The sequence below is a fragment of the Cyclopterus lumpus genome, chromosome 8, assembly GCF_009769545.1.
Source record: "Cyclopterus lumpus isolate fCycLum1 chromosome 8, fCycLum1.pri, whole genome shotgun sequence".
Classification (NCBI taxonomy): Eukaryota; Metazoa; Chordata; class Actinopteri; order Perciformes; family Cyclopteridae; genus Cyclopterus; species Cyclopterus lumpus.
In genome coordinates, this window is record NC_046973.1 from 16,083,884 (window position 1) to 16,104,967 (window position 21,084).

General features: G+C 44.1%; 4 protein-coding genes across 5 annotated transcripts; 3 read left to right on the forward strand and 1 right to left on the reverse strand.

Moving 5' to 3' along the window:
* Positions 1-172: 172 nt before the first annotated feature.
* LOC117735627 (kelch-like protein 11) lies at positions 173-4,740 on the forward strand. Its single transcript, XM_034540392.1, has 3 exons — positions 173-298; positions 945-1,463; positions 1,704-4,740. Exons 1-3 carry the CDS (start codon positions 273-275, stop codon positions 3,286-3,288), a joined length of 2,130 nt encoding a protein of 709 aa, XP_034396283.1. The 5' UTR covers positions 173-272; the 3' UTR covers positions 3,289-4,740.
* A 722-nt stretch (positions 4,741-5,462) lies between these two features.
* On the forward strand, positions 5,463-9,724 carry LOC117735072 (cytosolic 5'-nucleotidase 3-like). The gene is given in 10 exon segments (XM_034539492.1): positions 5,463-5,595; positions 5,993-6,091; positions 6,177-6,246; positions 6,343-6,389; positions 7,180-7,265; positions 7,347-7,436; positions 7,542-7,704; positions 7,789-7,935; positions 7,937-7,990; positions 8,762-9,724. Coding segments are annotated over 10 exon segments (870 nt in total). The 5' UTR covers positions 5,463-5,592; the 3' UTR covers positions 8,873-9,724.
* Positions 9,725-10,096: 372 nt separating this feature from the next.
* Positions 10,097-13,628, reverse strand: fkbp10a (FKBP prolyl isomerase 10a). 2 transcript variants are annotated; one of them, XM_034539488.1, is made up of 10 exons: positions 13,327-13,628; positions 12,810-12,955; positions 12,532-12,721; positions 12,302-12,447; positions 11,980-12,169; positions 11,740-11,885; positions 11,449-11,638; positions 11,077-11,219; positions 10,819-10,982; positions 10,097-10,723 (listed from the first exon to the last, which is right to left on the reverse strand). In XM_034539488.1, the coding sequence occupies exons 1-10, from the start codon at positions 13,521-13,523 to the stop codon at positions 10,547-10,549; spliced, it is 1,689 nt and encodes a 562-aa protein (XP_034395379.1). In that variant the 5' UTR covers positions 13,524-13,628; the 3' UTR covers positions 10,097-10,546. The 2 variants fall into 2 exon arrangements, with proteins under 2 accessions (XP_034395379.1, XP_034395381.1); XM_034539490.1 differs by lacking the exons at positions 12,810-12,955; positions 13,327-13,628 and having other exon boundaries at positions 10,159-10,723; positions 12,527-12,591.
* Positions 13,629-15,745: 2,117 nt separating this feature from the next.
* Positions 15,746-20,304, forward strand: p3h4 (prolyl 3-hydroxylase family member 4 (inactive)). Its single transcript, XM_034539491.1, has 7 exons — positions 15,746-16,285; positions 17,514-17,663; positions 17,760-17,931; positions 18,004-18,132; positions 18,226-18,371; positions 18,786-18,869; positions 19,736-20,304. Exons 1-7 carry the CDS (start codon positions 15,845-15,847, stop codon positions 19,883-19,885), a joined length of 1,272 nt encoding a protein of 423 aa, XP_034395382.1. The 5' UTR covers positions 15,746-15,844; the 3' UTR covers positions 19,886-20,304.
* The last annotated feature ends 780 nt before the right edge of the window (positions 20,305-21,084 follow it).

Genomic DNA, 21,084 nt, shown 5'->3' on the forward strand with positions numbered 1-21,084 from the left:
TCAAGCATTACAGAGCAGAACATTTTTGCAATGATTGAAACACTGATTATAAAAAGTCTGTATAAGCTATCTGTCTATGAGCCTGCACAGTGAACTACATGCGCGTCAATGCAAGTTTCTCATCATAAATTAAGCTCAGCTTAGTGGGAACTGCTGCCTCTGACGTGAATGACGCGGATACGCCTTTCAGCCACTGCGCATGTCTGCAATTCTTTCTGTTTACCAAACCGAAGCTGGTTCCTTATTCGTTATGTCCAACGCTTAACTCAACGATGCTCAATCACTGTGACACAGCCAGGTACGTTTCTTATCTGTGAATGTTAAGCTTATGTAAAGTGATATCCAAGTCGTTTTTCCGTTGTTATGTGCATGTAGCTATGAGTGTGCTGTATACTCACTAGTTTGACATCCAAATAAAATTAACCTTTTGTTTGATTTCAGACGTCACTATTGACATTAAAATGTTGCCTTTAAAACTAATGTAATTGTAATTATTTGTATGAAGTCAACACCAATCCCCGAAGTGTGTCAATGGTGTCTGACCCTACGACCTCCTGATCAGAGTATTAATATTTTTAATGAACCAGGACTTTAAAAAGCGACACAGTTTGCTTAAAGTGTCAATCTTGAAGACTTTCATTTAAATAAAACCGTTCTCCGTTGTATATCCACACACGTATTGCATCTTGAAGAGACTCCAGGCTGCTTAGCTGTGAACACAAACACGTAGTTTTCAACCAACTAGATTTTAACATTTATAGCAATGTAATGTAATAATTTCCTCCTCAAATCGCGGATATACACACAGTCCATGGACGTGACGCGACGAACGCGAAACGCGCTTCGCCGCCGTCCTCTGCTTTGCATCCATGTGTGTGTGGCTGCGTCTGTCGCCTCCTTTCCTTCACTAGTTTCCTTCCTCTCCCACCACCGCTCACCTCAAGCGCTGGCAGCACGATGGCAGCGGCGGCCCCCAACCCGGAGGACTCCGCCAGGAGCAGCAGCAGCAGCGGCGGCGGCGGCGGCGGTGGCAGTAGCAGCAGCAGCAGCAGCGGCACCAGCACACCCAGCGCACTCGTCGGAGACGGGGACGCGGAGGAGGCCGAGGACTTCACCTCCTCCTCCCACTGCTCGGAGCTGTCTCGGCGGCAGAACGAGCAGCGAAAGCAGGGCTTGTTCTGCGACGTGACGCTGGCCTTCAGCAGCGGGGCGGCGAGCGGGAGCGTCCAGAGCTGCGAGTTCTCAGCCCACAGGTCTGTCCTGGCTGCGGCTACCGATTATTTCCCCCCTTTGCTCGGGGGACAGTTTTCCGAGTCGTTGTCCGGTAGGGTAGAGATGAAGGAATGGAGCGCGGAACTGGGGCCGGACCCGGATACGGTGGAGAGTGTCATCCAGTACATGTACACTGGAGAGATACGAGTTAGCACCTGCAATGTGCATGAAGTCCTGGAGCTAGCTGACAGGTACGCTCTGTTTACAATAGCATTTCCGTGTGAGTGTGTCAGTGAGAGAGAGCGAGAGGGTGGGTGTGAGTTTGAAAATCAAAGGAGGAGAGTCCATCTGTGGCTGCTCTGTTGCCTCAAAGTGTTGCTCATGCGAGGCCTGGCTTAACCAGTCGAAACAGAGTAGTAGTAGTAGTGGTGTGTAGGTCCAAGGACTGACACCCACCCTGAACTGTATGTTCTCTGTTTGCTCAATGCTAGATTCCTCCTGCTGCAGCTGAAGGATTTCTGTGGCGAGTTCCTGAAGAAGAAGCTGAGCCTGACCAACTGTGTGGCGGTGCACAGTCTCGCCCACATGTACACCTTGGACCAGCTTGCTCTACGGGCCGCAGACATGATCCGTCGCAACTTCCACAAGGTTATCCAGGACGATGAGTTCTACACGCTGCCCTTTCACCTGGTGCGTGACTGGCTGTCCGATGCGGAGATCACGGTGGATTCGGAGGAGGTGCTGTTCGAGGCCGTGGTGAAGTGGGTGCAGAAGAACCCAGAGGAGCGAAGCCGCTACTTTGAGGAGCTGTTCGGTCTCCTGAGGCTGCCGCAGATCAAGCCCACCTACCTGACCAGGGTGGTGAAAACAGAGCAGCTGGTGGCCGCCAATGAGGCCTGCCTCCGGCTGGTGTCGGAAGCGGTAGAGGGCCACGCTATTCGCTTTGAGAACCTCAAGTCAACGGATATGGAGTTCTGGTCCTCCCACATGGCCTCCTTTCAGCCACGCTTTGGCCAGAACATGGACGTCATCATGGTAGTAGGAGGTGTATCGGAAGGAGGGGACTACCTGAGTGAGTGCGTGGGCTACTTCATTTACGAGGACCGTTGGGTCAACCTGCCGCACATCCACAACCACCTGGATGGCCATGCCATCGCGGCCACGGAGTCCCACGTCTACGTAGCCGGTTCTATGGAACCAGGCTTCGCTAAGACGGTGGAACGTTACAACCCTAATCGCAACACCTGGGAGCAGGTGAGCAACCTGACCACGCGCAAGCACTCCTTTGGCCTCACCTGCATTAAGGATATTCTGTACAGCATCGGTGGCCATGGAAACTTCAGTCCGGGTTTCAAAGACGTCAGTATTTACGAGCCTGAGCAGGACAAATGGCAAAATCTAGAATCTGCCCCCAAAATCCTGCGAGACGTGAAGGCGGTGAGTTTGGAGGACCGCTACGTGTACGTCACGGCACGCACACCTGTTGATACAGATAACGAGGATGGACTGAAGACGGTGACCACTCGCTATGACACAGAGAGCCGCCAGTGGCAAGATGTGGACTCCCTGCCCCTTATTGACAACTACTGCACCTTCCAGATGGCTGTGGCCTCGACTAACTTCTACCACACGGCCTCCTGCTGCCCCAAGAGCTACACGGAGCGCGAGGAAGTGGCCAAGCAAAAGATCAGCGTGCGCATCTCCGATGAGATCCTGGAGAGCCTGCCCCCAGAGGTAACCAGCATTGAAGGTGCTGCCATTTGCCACTTTGACGAGGACGTCTTCATCATTGGCGGCTGGAAGAACAGTGACGATGTGGACAAGCAGTATCGCAAGGAGGCCTACCGCTACTGTGCCGAGAGGAAGCGCTGGATGCTGCTGCCGCCCATGCCTCAGCCTCGCTGCCGAGCCACCGCCTGCCATGTCCGCATCCCCTATCGCTTCCTGTATGGCTGCCAGCGATATCCCATGCCACAGAACCTGGCCCGCCAGCGGGATCGCATGCAGCAGATGCAGCAGCTTCACCGGCGCACACTGACCTTACGCCGGCAGCTCCAGTCGCAGATAGAGTGCTGAGCAGGTCGGGGGTTCGCTCCATCGAAGAACCGCCCTGCTCTGTCCGAGGACACGTCGCAAGCATCCATTCCATTGCAGCCATCTTCATCGACCCCCCCAACTCCCACGTAACATGCAGCAGCGGGTCTTTGTGTCGCACTCGTACTGGATTTCCTTGAGCTGAACTCTGTCCATTGGCTCTCATGCTGTGTTGTTGTTGTTGTTGATGGCTGATTTTCCAAAAGCCGTAAAATGTGTGGACAGCTGTGCACTGCCCCGCAGGTGGTCTGTGAGGGGAATGTAAATATGTGAATAAGAGTGTTATATAGCAGCCAACAACTGGATATCCTTTTGTCAAGAATGTTGGTATAGATGCTGTTCATCTGGTTGTACATAAATAGGATAAAGGTGTATATGTACACATTTACATGGATATTTTACATTCCTTTATTGTGTGCCTGTACTCGGGAGGTGATGTGACATTACCAATAACTGCATTCCTACATCCAATTTAACTTTCCTTATGAAGTCTTATTCCATTTTAACACTGACAATCTCTTTCCTGCAAATGTCTCTAACTTCTATCACAACTGCTCTAAATATGAATTATTTCAGAAAGTTCATCTGAAAATCCTGTAGACTAGTTTACTTTTAGATTGCAGTGTCCCTTCAACGGTTTATTTAATTACATTATATTTTCTGTTCCTTAATTAACACTTGAAAACTCAAATATTTTCTACTGGTATCTGGGGAGGTGAAATTATGAGAGAACTGTGATTTTGAAAAGATGTGATAAGATATAATAAAATGATTCCTTTGAGTTATCTTAAAATTGAAATATTCTATTTGTCCACTGCATTAAGTGCCAGTACCTGGCAATGGCTCAATCATTCCTCTCTTGTGCACTTTGGCAGTCTATTGCTCAGTGTATATTGCCATTAATTCAAGAAAAATACATTTAAAATCTATATATGTGTGAGTCCAAAAGTGTGTATGATTTGTGTTCGTAGAGCAGAGCTTCTCTTCAACTGCACTTTTTGACATTTAATTGTGTTTAAAGTCTTAAATAAACATTGCACTTTGAATTTGCTTATTTCATTTGTTTCATATCAGACGAGGTGATTGTATTTTGGAAAGGCTTGGATTTAGCCAAGTGCGTAAGTTTTGATCTTGTTTGAAAAAAGATGTTATCATTATTCGCAGACTTGTTTCCAACATGCAATGTCTTGTTCAACCTTGTGCTATTGTATTTAACTTCCAGCTGGGTGTGTATTAGAGATTTGCTATGTTGTTCATCTGGCCCTCCTAATAGACTTAGAAATTAGATTAAAAGGAATCAGATTTATAGGCAAAACAAACAGGATTGTTATCTGAATGTGTTGTGACTGACATTCAGAAATTCCAGCTGTGCAGCGCTTATTGCAGCATAAAGGTTACGGAGCATAGAAATGATATTCATTTCCACTTCATGACCAACATAAACAGCACTGCAAATATTAAGTGGAATACGCTTTGTAATTTGCTTTGCATGTGATAGTCTGACATTGTGTCTTCCTTCTATTGGATGTATGAAATGCTAATGTCATCACTTGCAATTAAAGTTGTTTTGTTAGTCAAATGGTTGCACACACAGTATATTATTGCTTTGTTGGACTTCAAGGAATTACTACCCAGAAATATTGATGTAACCTGCATCTAATAAAATACTGCAGTGTTAACTGCTGAGTCCCCACAGTTGTAGCTGTCATAATATGAAGCCAGTGTCACGCTCCAGTGGTTACTTTGAGAAAAAATAGGTAGGTTGCACTGTCACCAGTGCTATTTACTTTCATTATATAAACGTTTGACTGTGTTTTGTTTCATTTTTTCATTTTAGATACATGCCCTGGGGTGGAACCTTCGAGCATGGCCACTGTCGGACGGGTAGAATACATACCGTCCCACCTCAATTTATATAAGTGCTGGTGCTGCATTTACGTCTAGTCTCGCACTCAAGATACTATCAAATGAATATTAATGTTTGGTCTAAGATAATGTATTGGAAACTTTACCTTTATGATATTTTGTGCAGACGGTTCACATCTATAGTTTTTAGTAAAAGAAACTGAGAAAATAATTGTAAATGAACTGTAGCACTTAATTTTGTCATCTAAAAACAAGATCCCGACATCTTTGATAGTCCCTGAAGGCATCATCACCGCTGACGTTACACCCTGACGATTGAGTCGCACCAGCAGCAACATTAACGATACACATCAACGGAGGCTGAGTTTAGATGATAACCCTTTTGTCAACCTTAACTGAGCAGCAACCCAATTCAAGAAAATGGTAACCAAGTGTGTTTTTAAAGTTAAAACGTTTAGGGGAACGCAAAGCAACAAAACAAACCGCACTCTCACATTCAACAACAAACTTGCAAACTTGCAAACTAGCTAGCTAGGTTAGCTACACGTAGGTTAACTAGCATAGCTCTTCGTGTTCACGTAAGCTATTTGACTTTAATAGCTGCATCTACTGTAAGACAACTGATTATTATATTAATTATAGCCTCCATGGTTGGTACTAGCAACTGTAAATGATCTAAACACCGGGTTTCAGCTCGGTACTAGTCCCTGGCTGGTTAGCTAGCTAACTATCTATCCAGCATACTGTTTGATGCTTCTTTTGCACGTGTGCGATATTGTGTCACCACTTTTGTATTATGTGTCGTATTTTTAATGTTAAGATTCCAGAGTTATCCAACCCCTCCGTGTGTATGAGGGACCCTCATAGGGTCCAGGAGATACTTCAGTCCATGGTGAAGGCTGGCTCCAATACCGTGCAGGTATAACGTTACAAGTGTCAGCGTCTCCACAATATAAATGAGTGTCGTTGATAAATACAACTTTTTGTTTCCATTTGTCATCCAGGTGATCTCAGATTTTGACATGACTCTGACAAGATTTGCATACAATGGCAAAAGGTGCCCCACGTGTCACAGTAAGTCACCTGACGAGTCGGCTTTAGTTGGATGCATTTTAAGGTGCATTTTTTGGCTAAACGTGTTGTCATTGAATCTGTGTATTTAATTTGCAGATATTCTTGATAACAGCAAACTCATCTCCAATGACTGCAAAGAAGAGGTACTGTAGTAATGAGGCCGCTGTGCAGAAGCAGGCTTTCATTGTTAGGACTATTACAACTTCCAATATATTTTTCTCTACATGTACGCCACAACACCGACATCATAAACATAATGTTCAACTTGTTAGATCTTACAAGTGAACAGTGTGGAGGAGTAAGTAGTTACATGTAATAGAGTTGTGGAATTAAGTTACTAAATGTATGTAATTGTAATCGGTTATTGAGAAGAAATATGTAATTTAATTTCTGTTATTTATTTAGTGATGACATCTGAATATATTATGTATGTATTTATGTAATTACATTTCCAAAATAACTTTCCCAACACTGCAAGGGAACTATATGCATAATTTGTTTTTTTGGCAAAGTTTTAGAACTGTTAAGACTACTACTAAACAAATACAATATTTAACTTGGTGACTCATTTATTTATTTGTTCTGTTACATATAGTGGTCAGTCTGCCCTCTAGTGAGCAATATGAAGAATTAAAACATACAGACAAAGTGAATTATGATCTGTGACTTGAATCTGTTACTGTTTTAGTCTTCCTGCTGTTAACTATTCTCTTTCCTCAGTACATTTCTGTATCTTGAATATGTTTTTTTTTTCTTCACAATAAGATACATATACCTTAATTAATATTTGGAGAAATACTTTTATAAATCCATTAGATACAAGCTGACAAAAAGTAGAAAACTGCAGATCATCTCCAAGTCTAATTGGGTCACAGTTTTGTAGATGTGTACAAGCCATATAAAGTTGACTGAACGTTGTCCTGTGTCTTTCAGCTGAAGAAGCTGCTCAACACATACTACCCTATAGAGATCGACTCTTCACGGTCAATAGAAGACAAACTGCCTCTTATGGTGGAGTGGTGAGTATCTAATACGGCTTTTACAAAAAAATGATGTAATGTATTTCGATGTGTTCATAAAACTGTGCTGCACCTCCACAGGTGGACTAAAGCTCATGAAATACTGGTACAGCAGGAGATTAGGAAAGACCTGCTGGCCATTGTGGTGCGGGAGTCTGATGCCATGCTGAGGTCAGAAAACATGCTCCCCCAGAAGACCAGAAAATCTATTTGATGGTTTAAACGTTAAACATTTGGTTATGTGTGTACTTTAATAATCGTTTGATATTTTCACAGAGAGGGCTACCAGCTCCTTTTTGACCACCTGTATGAGCACAGCATCCCTCTGCTCATCTTCTCTGCTGGAATAGGAGACATCCTGGAAGAGGTTATTCGCCAGGCGGGAGTCTTCCACCCCAACGTCAAAGTCTTCTCCAACTACATGGACTTCGATGAGACTGTGAGTAGCCGCCCCTCAAACCACGACTTATTGTCCACACCAGAGATTGAAACCCTGTATCTGACTCCTCATCTGCGGGCTCAGGGAGTGTTGAGGGCTTTCAAGGGAGAGCTGATCCACATCTACAATAAAAGGGAAGGTGCGCTGCTCAACACCGGCCATTTCCAGGAGCTGCGTACGCGGCCTAATGTGCTCCTGCTGGGAGATTCTCTGGGAGACCTGACCATGGCTGGACGGGGTGCAGGACATGGAAAACATCCTCAAGATTGGGTTCCTCAATGACAAGGTAAATAAAATCTCACTCATTAATCATCAACATGAATCAATATGGTTAACCATGATAATTAACCATTTACCTGTAGATTTGTGGCATTGTGTACATTTGTTTTTTTTGCATTTTACTGAAACCAATAAATTCGGATTATGTTAAAATGCTTTTGCTGTATTTTTCAACCTGGAGCCCATGTGTTTGTGTCTAACTGACAAATAAGGACAAGAATGTCTGAAATTGCTTCAGTATTATGTAAGAGCGCTGCAGACAGCAGCCACAGGAATGTAGTCATATCACTAAAAGAGCTGTTTTTTTGCCACTGACAGGCTCTGGTTGTTATAAGTGTCAACATTTTGGAAAGAGTCTCGCTCAAAGAAAAGTCTCATTTTGAAATCTCACGTGGTGACATGTTGCAAATGCCAGCCAGGCAGAGTTTGTTGATCTCAAGGCAGGATGTTTAGCTGATTTTCGACGATGTGGATGAGGTCTTTGAATTCAATGTATTTGAGCCAGAGTATAGAGACGAGGAGCTCCAACAAGTAGAAGAGCGGACGGGCGCATCAGGCAGAGGAGGGTGAACCCCCAACGTTACATTGACGTTGCACTTCTTGCAGCTTATTTGTCGCTTACAGTGCTCTCGCTGAATATGAAACATTTAAAAAATGCTGTCCCCACAACACAAAAACATGGGAAAAATAAGATCCAGGTTGAAAAATACCAATGTTACCATTTGAATCGTCATATTCTGACTTTTTAATACTACTTCTCATTTGATTTCTTTCTCAGGTGGAGGAGAGGAAACAGTCTTACTTGGACTCGTATGACATTGTGTTGGTGAAAGATGAGACCTTGGAAGTCCCTAATGCTTTGCTGCTCTACCTTACTGGCAATAAGTGAAGTGGGAATATCACTGGCCCTTTGTATCTCACACTCCGGTTCCACCAGCTACGGGGGGGCCTCTCCTCAAAGGGCCAGTTGAAGGCTTATTTACAGCCAACTAGGAATGTTTCGTGATCATTTTATTTTACAAAATGATTCAGCTGTCCAGTCATTCACATCACCCTTTAATATCTGTGTCGATGGGCCCGGCTCGTGTTCATGGTAAAACTTTATTTGCACCGTCAACCTACTCTGCAGCATGTAAAGAGTGTGTGTGTGTGTGTGTGGGAGGAGATTAGTTTTGTTTTGGTCTTGGTCTTCATATAGGACGTAATGATGAAGGGAAAGAAAAATGCACAACTTGAAGGGTAGCACTCAACTTAAACTGGTTTGAAACTGGCTTTCAGCCTTTTACAATAAAGCTTATTTCCAGCTTATTTTAACCCGAAAACCTGACGTTTTTAAAAAAGTTTAACGCTTTCTTACAGTGTCAAGTCTTCCAGTTTCTGGCCATATTGTCAAGCATATGTTTCTAGTTTTTATGAAAACAATTTCAATGCTACCAAGTGGGGAACTATGACAATGCCTGACTTTAAGAGTGAAATAAATAGGTCAACAAAGAAAGTGGTAGGTCAGTGAGAGGCAACTAACTGCTTCCTCAAATGTTGTAGTATTACAAAGAAAAACTAATAGGATTTTCAGAATTGTTAGTATTTAACAGGTCTTGAAAAAGATTGTTTTTAAAAGACTGTTACTTTCCACATTGTTTTATAAAACTCATCCAAAAATAACCTACTTTTTGTATGTACATGCATTTCTATCTTCATATGTTCCAACCCGTCTCAAATAAAATGTGCTCCCACCGGTTCACGAATGTCATGTTTTATGTTTTCGGGTTATCCGGACGTTCCTCCGTCCCCTTCTCGTTAACGTGACATCAGTCACCCTTGAGGGAATTTGGTGTCCAACACAACGAGGATTAGGATTTAGTGGTCAAAGGTCACTGAGCTTTGGGATAAAGTGATGATGTTTTGGACCGACAGGAATGTAAACTGCAAATGACTGGTTGGTGAAGGCATACAACCATACGGCGGTTATTCTAGTTAGAAATGTTTTAATGACTAAAATGTTTTCATTAAAATGTACTTCACTGAATGAAAGTCTACCAAACTAATTCACTGTCACACACATAGCTGCACATTGACAGTGTGGAAGAAATAAGGTAGGTGTCATCATTTTTCTATAAAACAGTTTATTGTATGTTTCACATTTTATTACATAATTTTCTATAATAGATGTTCTAATATTGTACAAACGAGCCACTCCCAATACACTGTACAACCCATGTTTTTTTTTCAGAATTTTTATATAAGGCACTGCATTGACTACTAATTTTATAAAGTAATGTTTTGGAAGAAGGGCCCAGCCCAAATGCGTGCAAAGACAGTTTAATACAAATCGTGTGTGCCTTTTTCAACACGACGCAGTTTCACTACAGAACATTTTTCTTCCTTTCACATTTTTTTCAAACACCGGTTGCCTTTGCACAACAAATTCAAACAGAATCTAGCAAAGTAGAAAATGTTTAAATCTCTGAAACATTTTTTTGAAATGGGTGCAAATCTCTAAGATGACAGAATAACCCCCGGCCACTGCACGCCGGTTCCTTACCAGTTACATAATGTGTCCCCTTTACAGCTCGTCTCGTTTCGCCTGTTCCGGCTCTTCCTCCACTTCATTTTCTACAATCTTCCCGTCTTTATTGTGGTCCTGGTTATTGAACATGTCCTGAATGATACTATCGGCGTCGACCCCTGGCCGAAGACGACCTTTGCCTTCTTCAACTTGTCGCATGATGAAGGCCGTAAACTGGAGAGGATAGGAGATGAGGTCGTTAAAAGCCGGTTCCCTGCTGATGCATCGAGCAGGAAGGTCGTCAGACTGGACCGAGCTGGTGTGCTTACCTCCTCTCGGGGTACCTCTTTGTCACCGTTGAGGTCCATAGCAGGAAAGAGGAGATCTGGGCCGTCTCCCAGCCACACGAACATGTAGCCGTCAGGCACACCCTTATTCAGCTCCACTAACTCCAGCTCAAAGAAGAGCACGGCACTACTGGGAACTTCTCCAGCTGGGGGGTGGGGCACCAAAACAGAGAAAACATGATGATTCGGCTTCAATGAAAGTGTGTTCAGAAAGCAACCTGAGCAGGGCCAACGACTGACCTCCATTTTCCCCATGGCCCCAGTGTGGTGGAACGACCACCTCCCTCTTCTCGCCCACACACATGCCACCCAAACCTTCCTCGAGACCGGGGATCACCTTGTCCGCTCCGAGAGTCGTGATGGAAGGTGTGTCATAGTGGTCCCTGGACATGGACACATAACCTGTTACCACTCTTAACAGAGGGGGTTTAAACCACTTTATTGTTTGTATTATTCCATATATCAACACCTCGGAACATGCAGGCATACTGTATGTGCCGTCGTCATGGACACATAAAATTGTATTATATCTGCAATTGTAGGCCCACTGAAATGTGTCAGGAGCCCGCGGTGATTGCATGCATGAAGCAGGAGGAAGGGGGAGGGGCTCACGAGGAGTACAGCAGGGTGCCGTCCATCAAGGAGCAATTGTAACGATACTGAATCAAATCGTCCGCTTCACTGGTCCCTTTGCAGTCCTGAGGCTTGTGGGTAACTTTAATATCGACTGGGTCTTTGGGGTTGTGGAAATCAATGACTTGAATGTCAAAGACCAGCACGGCTGAGCCAGGAATGAGGTGGTCTACAGCGGGAGAGAAGGAAATACGTAAACAAGACGAAGTGCTTAGTCGGCCCATTCCAAGTGTTTTCTGAATCTTCCTGAATGGGTTTTGTGAAACTCACCAACTCCCGCCTCGCCATACGCCATGTGAGGAGGGATGATGATCCTTCTCTTCTCCCCGGTGCACAGCCCTTGCAGGGCTTTGTCCATCCCTCGGATCACGTATCCCATGTCGATGTACGTGTTGTAGGTGCTGTTTCGCTTGTAGCTGTCAAGGAAAGCGTTGAACTCTTAAAACGCTCTCTTATTTTGCCTGTTTTTTGAGGGGTTTTTTTACGCAAACGGAGGCATCTCGGGTTTACCTCGAGTCGAAAGCCGTGCCGTCCTGGAAGGTGCCGTTGTAGTGGTAGCGGATGTAATCTCCGGTCGCCGTCCTGCGAGTGCACCCTTCAGGGACCTCCTTCACCTCCACAATCAGATCATCCGTGGGGTTGAACACGTCAACCAGCAGCACCTCAAACACCAGCGAAGCCTGAGGAGGGATCTCAGTTCCTGGTAGGACAAGAATAAGACTTTCAGAGGGTCTATATGTCCATACCAGCCATGTAAACAAAAACTGTATATTTTAGTATTTGAAATGATTAGACATTAACCACAGTCGTCCTGAACATTATTAGGTCGTACCATGGCCGGTCTCTCCATATGCCAGGAAGGGGGGGACGATGATGATCCTTCTCTCCCCAACGCACATGCCCAGAAGACCCTCGTCCATGCCTTTGATGAGGTCGCCCTGTCCCAAGTAGGTGTCGTAGGTTGCGTTCCTCGAGTAACTGCATCGAACACAAAGTGTTGTTGAGAATCACAGAGAGCAACAAGAGCTTTCTTCATGTCAATGAAACTTAAGCTCACCTCACCTGGAGTCGAACGCTGCCCCAGTCAGTAGCGTGCCGTTATAGTGGTAGCGGACGAAGTCGGAGGCCGCGGTGGAGCGGTGGCAGCTGGTGGGTTTGTGGAGTGTGCGAATCTGGACCTTGTCCTCAGTGTTCCATATGTCCAGCAGGAGAACGTCATAAACCAGCACAGCATCAGGAGGAACCACACCGCCTGTCGGAGACACAACACAGATTGGCATAAACCAGCACAGATGATGTGTCCAACAGAGTGCCCTCACGAGGGTCCCATTTGTCTGCACCTGTTCCGATACTTCCATAGGCCAGGTGAGGGGGGATTGTGATCCTCCTTTGTTCGTTGACACACATGCCCTGAAGACCGCGGTCCATCCCCGTGATGAGTCTGCCCAGGCCGACCTGACTGATGAAGGCTTTGCCTCGGTCATGACTGTGGACATTAAGGGAGAGACTGAGTCGAGTAGGCAGGTGTGTCCAAGAAGGACATGGAAATGTTATCATGCTAGAAAATCAGAATCCATCGCCATTAGCAGTATTATTCAAAAAGGACATTATTTCCTTCTTGGCTTCTTTATTATCAGCCATGTATTTGACATTTATTTTGCAAAACCTGGGAAGGTTGTTTGACAATTGCCATCATCTGGTTAGGATTATATATATATATATATATATATATATATATATATATATATATATATAGTTTTTGTTTACCATAGCTCATTCTTAACTTTAAACATAAAAGCCAACATTCCCGTAGAGCGCAGTGTAAATGAAGTGTAAGGAAACAAACGGTTTCTTCACCTGGAGTCAAACTTCTTCCCATCTGCATAAAAGGTACCGTTAAAATGATAACGGATAAAGTCTTCCGTTTCCACCTCTCGGGGACAAACTGTAGGTATCTCGTACCGATCGACCACAACATCCACGAACGGCGCCGGGTTGCAATTCACAAAGACATCGTGGAGGCAAAATACGAGCGTGAATATGGTCAGATCCATCGGGAGAGTTGTGACAATACGTGCGGGAACTCGCAGGGTCCAACGGAGGGGCGAACGAGCTTCAAGGAATGGAGAGAGTATAACGCTCCTGGGAGAAGTCTGCGGCGATGTGTCAAGACACCTGGAATGAGAGGGAGAGCACTTCTGGTTAGGATTACCAAAATAAAGGCCTTAAGTAGTTCACCGTTTTACATCATGAACACATACGTTTGTTTTCCTCAGTCTGGACACTTTTATGACATTTTTGGTGACACACTATACTTCTACTTTTTAATGACATGTTTTAACTTTACTATTCAATATGCATGACGTTTTAATGGCATATTATATTCTATGATATTTTATGACATTTCACGACAGTATAGTTTTTTTATTACATTTCTTGGTATACTATAACACGACATTTTGACTTTTTAATATTTCAATGACATACTCTGACAGTTCATGACAAACTATACTATGACATTCAATGACATAGTATACTATGTCATTTTAATGACACTTTAAATGGCAAACTCCACTGTGACCTTTTCTGTGACATGACTTCCAGTGTGTTTGTGTATTTGGGCAGGGCTTGACAATTGATCAACTTTGTTGCAGTGTAGAGTAGCAGTATGGTGTACAAATAGAATACAGTAGGCCTAAATCAGACACACTGACTACATTAAGCAACAGATTCCAGGGATTCTGGTGACACATCTGGCCCCACAGAAGTCAAGAAACTCTTCATCGTCCGTCATCATAAACCACCAGCGAGTTTCAGCTTGAAACCAAGTCGATCTAATGTACAAACTGACATGATTTAAATAGAAAAAAACAACCATTAATTTACAATATAATTGATATTTTAAATAGAAAAATTAATATGCTTTTATTTTGAACGGGAAGTCGACACAACTTCCGGCCATGCTCTGTCTCTCGCTGCTTAATGTGTCTTTCGGCTCGTGTACTCCAGAGAGCAGCAGGAGGAGTGGCCCCTTGTTCCCACCCACTTTTTAATGGAATTCTGCAAACGTGTAATGCCTGGCCCAGAGGCCTGGCCCATGATTTCAGTCACGTATGAGATGAGATGAACATTATAACCCCCCCCCCCCGATAATCTGAAGTTATTCCTTCGTGTCACAATAAGGTATCAGGCCCATAGCTTGTGTTTTAATATTAAAACAACACACATATTTACTTTTGAGGTGTAACTGTGTGTTAAAACAAGAGGTCATAATAACCACCCTGCTCTACCAAAATAAGTCTTATAACATTATAATAATAGGAAATGTTACTGATATTGCAGGCTCAGTGGTTACTTTTTTTTTCCAGAAGTGATGTGTAAAACTATGCAAATTATTTGTGTACTTGTTTCACCAACCCAAGTCTCAGCTTGTCAGTTTTCTCGGAATATAGGCACCCAAGCAGACAACTATTCAGTCAATATGTTTAATGAATACATCATTTGTCAAGAGTTTGAGATCTGGAGGCAACATTAATGAAACATATAAAACAATAAAAACATTGAGATCACTGTTAATACGTTACATTTTCTGGGTCTGTTGGGTATTTTGAGACCAGGAAACCGTGAGGACATTGGATGGCCTTTTCCTGAGGTCGAACTCTCGTCTGTGTCAAGCCAACCAGAGTGATCACCATTTAAACCGGAAGCACGGAGCTCTCTCTTCAAGGTAATTGTCGCGAGTTGGATTTGCCAGCTGTTAACTTGTTGACAGAGCTGTAAAAACTACACAAAGTTGCCATAGCCTGTACTTGTATTATTCTTATCTTCTGTCACAAAACATACATATTTTCTTAAGGGAACATGCATGCAAATATAATTGTGTGTGTTATTTTAAACTATTTGCTACAACAATACATGACAATCTGTATTTTTTTCATACGTGGATGCAACACAAACACAGTACTTGAGAAGCATGTAATGCAACTCAAAACATGATGTTTTTCAGTTTAATATTTTCAGATTTTACTAAATGCTTGTACTATATGTGAATATCGAAAGATGGAGAACAAAAAACTCCTACAAAAACAATACAGCATGCGTTGAATGATGACAGAATGTAATATTACATAGGCTATAGGGAAATCAAAATAAATGGGCTCAATTTAAGGAAGACCAGAAGAGCCCTCGCCCAAATAAGAAGGGCTTTTATTTTGAAAATGTTGACCCGCGGTTCTCGTTTTCAGCATCTTGATGCACGCGACCTTTCCCAGCCTATACGTGCAAGCAGTCATGAGTATTCCCAAGTAAAGATAGACGGTTTCCTGCTCCATTCAAAACAAGAACCCTCCGCAGCTCAGAGCCGGTTGAGGTAACGATGCTCCTGAGAAGCTTATGGCTGGCCCTCCTCATCCCGGCCGTGGTGGAGGCTCAGTATGAGAAGTACAGCTTTAAAAGTTTCCCCCAGAAAGACCTCATGCCGCTGGACTCTTCTTACAGCTACGCGATGGAGCAGTACGCGGCGGAGAACTGGGCGGAGAGCATCAAGTTCATGGAGCTCAGCCTGCGTCTCCACCGGCTGCTGCGGGACAGCGAGGCTTTCTGTAGCCGCAACTGCAGCTCCGTCAGCCGGGACAACACCACTCTGTTCTCCGACAGCAGCCTCCGCGTCGTGCGCCACATCCTACTGAGAGCTGCGTGCCTTAAAACGTGCAAGGCGGATTTCCCTGTGTTTAACCTCACGTATCCACACAGGGATCTACTGGAGACGTTCGAGAAGAGGGTCCCGTATCGGTACATACAGTATGCACACTTCCAGGTGAGACCGGCGTGTCGGGTTTAGGTCGACGTGCCCAGGAGGGCAACGTAAAGTAGGCCGTTACCACTCAGTTCTGAAGTCCCACCAAATGCTTCCCAACGTCCCACAATGTTCATGTTGTAGAAATGTCATAATAGACTTATATATACACGTATTAATATGTTTAATAACAACACAGGAGCACACAGCAGGCTATACATCCATATGTGTGTATTGAGCGTATGCCTGTGCGTAACGGGCGCAATCACACAACTAAAGTATCCGCAGTCGGGTTCTCGAGGCAGATCGGCTCTTCTTGACTCCCCGAGAGGAACTTTCTAGTCAGCGTGACGTGCGCCAGTCCCCCCCCCCCCCCCCCCCCCCCCCCCCCCCCCCCCCCCCCCCCCCCCCCCCCCCCCCCCCCCCCCCCCCCCCCCCCCCCCCCCCCCCCCCCCCCCCCCCCCCCCCCCCCCCCCCCCCCCCCCCCCCTGCTTTATTGCGCCCCCCCTGCAGCAGCCCGAGCAGAGCATGTGCCACGTCTCTTCCAGTGTTCCCTTGAAACAATCCCCTCATTCTTCTGTCAGCCAGGTTGATGGGGATGAGGTACTGATCTCATTATTTAAAAAAAAAAAGAATCATCTTTAGTTAACACGTAAAGTGTGTAAAGACCTCCAGCTATTGTTATTGTGTATCATTAATTATATTGGTGTAATAAACCCCTTTAACTGCATGGCACTGCTTCATAGTGGTGTCTGGCCTCACCTGGTAGTTTGAAAAGGGAATCAAAGCTCCCAATCTGATGATCAAGCAGCCGCTCAACAAACATGCTTTTAAAGATGCTTACCGGATTGGACCATGAATACATGCAATTATCAGCATCAAAGGGTAGATCTCTCCTCTTCTTTGAGGAGGGAAGTGGGACGTTGAATGTGTTTGTTACACTTAGTTTTTTGGCCAAGGCTAACCTAAATACCTGACCATTTTGTATTTATTGATTTATTTCACGTTGGTTTTCTATTCGCTGACTCAACAATAATTTGTATCAGTGATCTACATCTGTCAGAAGTTGTTGCAGCAAAGGGGTCAGAGGTCACGGTATCCAGGAAAGAGTGGAAAAGACAGGAGCTGCTGTTTCCACTCAAGTGAGAGAGATAGTGTCTCTTATTTTACCCCCCCCCCCCCCCCCCCCCCCCCCCCACACACACACACACACAAATGTTAATTAAAAAAGCTATCTATTCTTCCTCAGCTTAACAACATGGAGAAGGCCGTGTCAGCGGCTCACACCTTCCTGAAGAAGAACCCGACGGATCCCCATTTGACGAAGAACATGAAGTACTACAAGACTCTGTTTGATGTGGAAAAATATCTAATCGACCTCGAGGAGCAGCCGTATGAAGTTCGTAGATCAACACCGTCGTTCCCACCCGGGGTTCCAAATGAAACACATGCTTAACTATTCAAAGTTGTACAAACACATCTCTTTGTGATGCAGAGTGTTTTCCTGAAGAGTGTGACGCTTTACAACAATGGAGACTTCAGCAACAGTGCCCGAAACATGGAGCAGGCCATCACACACTACTTTGAAATATACAGTCTCTGCTTGGCAGGCTGCGAGGGCTCATATGAGATCCTAGAGTTCAAAGACTTCTATCCCACCCTGGCAGGTAATAAGGGAGCAATTGAACAGCTGTTTGGGTTTTGAGATAAATAAATAACATGCCCGTTTGTTCACTCAGATCTCTACACAGATGCGTTGAAATGTAAGGTGAAGTGTCACCAGAACCTGACACCCAACGTTGGAGGCTTCTTTGTGGAGAAGTTTGTAGCCACCATGTATCACTACCTCCAGTTTTCCTATTATAAATGTAAGAACTGTGACAAAGGCTCTGGATTCAGGCATTTGACAACAGCGCGCCCCGAGACTGTTTTCACATGTGTCGTGTTGTGATCCTCTCCAGTGAACGATGTAAAGAGTGCTGCCCCGTGTGCGGCCAGCTACATGCTGTTTGACCGCAAAGACCAGGTGATGCAGCAAAACATAGCGTACTACCGCTTCTACCGGGAGCAGTGGGGACTCGAGGAAGTGGACTTTCAGCCTCGGCCCGTGAGTGAAGCGAAGACCTCATCCCGATTGCCTTCTGGTATACTTCCTGGCTTTTGGCGGGTTGAACCAGAGGCGGCGGAGGGTGTTAACATATTTCACCCTGCTTTTGTTAAACCAAAGCGGGATAACTGGAGCATGAAGCAGTCTTGGCATAAACACAATCTCAGGGTGGTAATTAGAAAGCCATGTGCTCTCGAAAAGGCAGACTTGTTTTCCCATCTTTTCTTCTTGTTTTCCGGTCATCTGCAGCTGCAGTGTGTAGCAGCTCTGTTTGTTAAAACCTCTTTTCCCTTCTGAAGTAAACAAAAGGACGACAGGTCAAATGTGTTGCTCAGTGCCGAGCTATAAAACAGGCTTGTTCTCTTGTCTGCCGCTTGAGTCAACGCGCATGTTTATGCCACTTTTGTTTTCCAGGAGGCTCTGAGGTACTTTAACGAGACAACCAAGCAGAAAGAGATGCTGGAGTTTGCACTGAACTACCTTCAAACTGAGGATGAGGTAAGTTGTTGTACGGGTTGTTACGAGACGTTGATGGTGGCACATTTAATGCATCAGTATTGCTATAGCCTGCTAGTTAGAAGAAGAAGAAAAGTTCTAGACACCCCAAATTAGACTTTATTTTTTTTAACTTTACGGTTATCTCGCTATGTTGATTTTATGTGATTAGGTTTTCAGATATCCGATTTTTTTCTTTTGAACCGCACCAATTCAACTCAACATTCCATTGTGTTGGTGTGGAGGCAGAGACAAGACATCAGCGGATAAAACCTAAACTGTCTGCATGACCAGACAAGCAGAGGGGAACAAGGGTCGGACAATGTGTATTTGTGAACCGACACTTTAACTTGACTCAACAACAACAACAACTCAATTGGCTGATCTAGTTGGAGTTGCGTCCCTCGTTTCTCTAAGTACAAATTCCACCTTTTCATTCAAGTATCACATACTCTAAAATATGTTTGGGGGTATTAAACCTAAACTAGCAGAGTTAAAGCTGCTGTTGAGATTGTGTAAAGAACAAAGTCTGAGAGGATGAAAGGGAGAGAAAGAGGGGATGAAGGCTGCGGAAGAGAAAGCAGAAGGAGGGGGGGGGGGGGGGGGGGCTGTGTTTTCCACCAGCAGCGTGTGGTATGTGGCTGGGAGGTGTTGGCCACTGAGGCTGTGCCACATCCATTTAACTCAGGTCAGCCCCTCCCATCCATACACACTGCCTGGACCTACATGTTGACGAGGAGGACTGAGAGAGAGTTAAGGCTGAATTACAGGGCGCACAAGTGACATGTTTACAGACATGAACAAAAGAAAAAGTGTCGCATTTTGACAGGTAGAAGTAAGATAGTAAAGTGTTTTGTGTTCCCTTTAAGGACGTGGTAGGTCCAGAAGAAACGGCCTCCTCTCGGACAGAGCATTCTGACACCGAGTTTGAGGGAATGGGAGACTACGAGGAGTCCTTCCTGGCTGAATGGTGGCAAGAACCCCAAACGAAGTGGGACGCTGGAAAGGTCGCAGACTGACATCTGTCCTCGTCTCCTGAGCAGAGAGCTTCCTCGTCCGGCTCTGTTCCACTTCTCCCGACAACGTACCAAAGAGTGTTGACCCTCCCTACAGACACCGACATTCCCAACAGTATTTAGCAGAAAGATAACAAATCATCAGCAAAAGGACGTATCCCGTCATGTTGATCAAGATCAGAGATCGACATATTCAGTTTTGGCTGTCATCAGCCTTTTAAAACCTTTGTGTGTATTGTCAGTCATGCCAATACTGGTCACTGCCTTTTTCTACAGTTTTTATTTAATGACAGCTGAATGCCTCTGTGCCGTGTTATAAGGAAGGTGACATGTAGCTTTTATTATGTTGACCGATTTGTCAATGACAAATTGGGTGGTTGATGTAATAATTTGCTCATAATTAAAAGTAATATTTTAATATACTTTTTGTTGTTGTTGTCACTTAATATCAATGAGATCATCAAAAAACGCACAAGGCATAACATCCTATTTGATTGCGGTAATGTTCATTTGATTAGATGATTCATTTGGATAATCACAAGTTGCTGCTTCCAGCCTCACAAATGTAGAGATGTGTTGCTTTCTCCTGTTTTATATCGTAATTTGATATTACAGTTTTTAGTCTGATTAAAAGGTCCATTGAAGGACAAACTAAACAAGTTATTTAAAGATGCCAATATGGAAACTGATGTTTTACCACGACTAATAACATTAGATACATTTATACTGACATAAATACATGAATTGATAATAAAAAAATAACCGTCAGACTCAGATTAAAGAAAACTTGTGTGGTAAATAATTGAAGGAAAAAATATTGATGTATAGGTTTACAAAGTGTTGCCCTTAATTACTGGGTTTCATACCACTGGGATTTAAAATGCATTTAAAAAAATGTCTTTCAGAAGCAGAAAACCATGTATGAAAACCATAAAATATCAATGCCATAACAGCCAATGTAGCGAGAGTAGGTGTGGTTTATTTTTTTAAATTTTATTGTCTTTCCATTTCAAATCGACTACAAGCCTTAGTTAATTTCTCACTTTTTGTCTCAATTGAAAAAGTGTCTAAAAATATTGAATACAATACATCTTATTTTTTGCTTTTTTTCCCCCTCCATAAACTTCATCAAACAGATTATATTTGTTACCAACTCTGTACATATTGTAATAATAACAACAGTGCATCTGCCATAGTGCAAA

What these genes read in the sequence shown, in the direction of transcription:
- LOC117735627 (XM_034540392.1), top strand. Translation starts at nt 273, where the DNA reads ATGCTCAATCACTGTGACACAGCCAG. An exon ending in AATCACTGTGACACAGCCAG is followed by an intron (nt 299 to 944) that starts GTACGTTTCTTA and finishes GCTCACCTCAAG; the next exon opens with CGCTGGCAGCACGATGGCAG. An exon ending in GTCCTGGAGCTAGCTGACAG is followed by an intron (nt 1,464 to 1,703) that starts GTACGCTCTGTT and finishes GCTCAATGCTAG; the next exon opens with ATTCCTCCTGCTGCAGCTGA.
- p3h4 (XM_034539491.1), top strand. Translation starts at nt 15,845, where the DNA reads ATGCTCCTGAGAAGCTTATGGCTGGCCCTCCTCATCCCGGCCGTGGTG. An exon ending in TCGAGGAGCAGCCGTATGAA is followed by an intron (nt 17,664 to 17,759) that starts GTTCGTAGATCA and finishes TTTGTGATGCAG; the next exon opens with AGTGTTTTCCTGAAGAGTGT. An exon ending in ACCTTCAAACTGAGGATGAG is followed by an intron (nt 18,870 to 19,735) that starts GTAAGTTGTTGT and finishes GTTCCCTTTAAG; the next exon opens with GACGTGGTAGGTCCAGAAGA.
- fkbp10a (XM_034539488.1), bottom strand. Translation starts at nt 13,523, where the DNA reads ATGGATCTGACCATATTCACGCTCGTATTTTGCCTCCACGATGTCTTT. An exon ending in GGGAAGAAGTTTGACTCCAG is followed by an intron (nt 12,956 to 13,326) that starts GTGAAGAAACCG and finishes TAATGTCCACAG; the next exon opens with TCATGACCGAGGCAAAGCCT. An exon ending in AAGAGGTACCCCGAGAGGAG is followed by an intron (nt 10,724 to 10,818) that starts GTAAGCACACCA and finishes TATCCTCTCCAG; the next exon opens with TTTACGGCCTTCATCATGCG.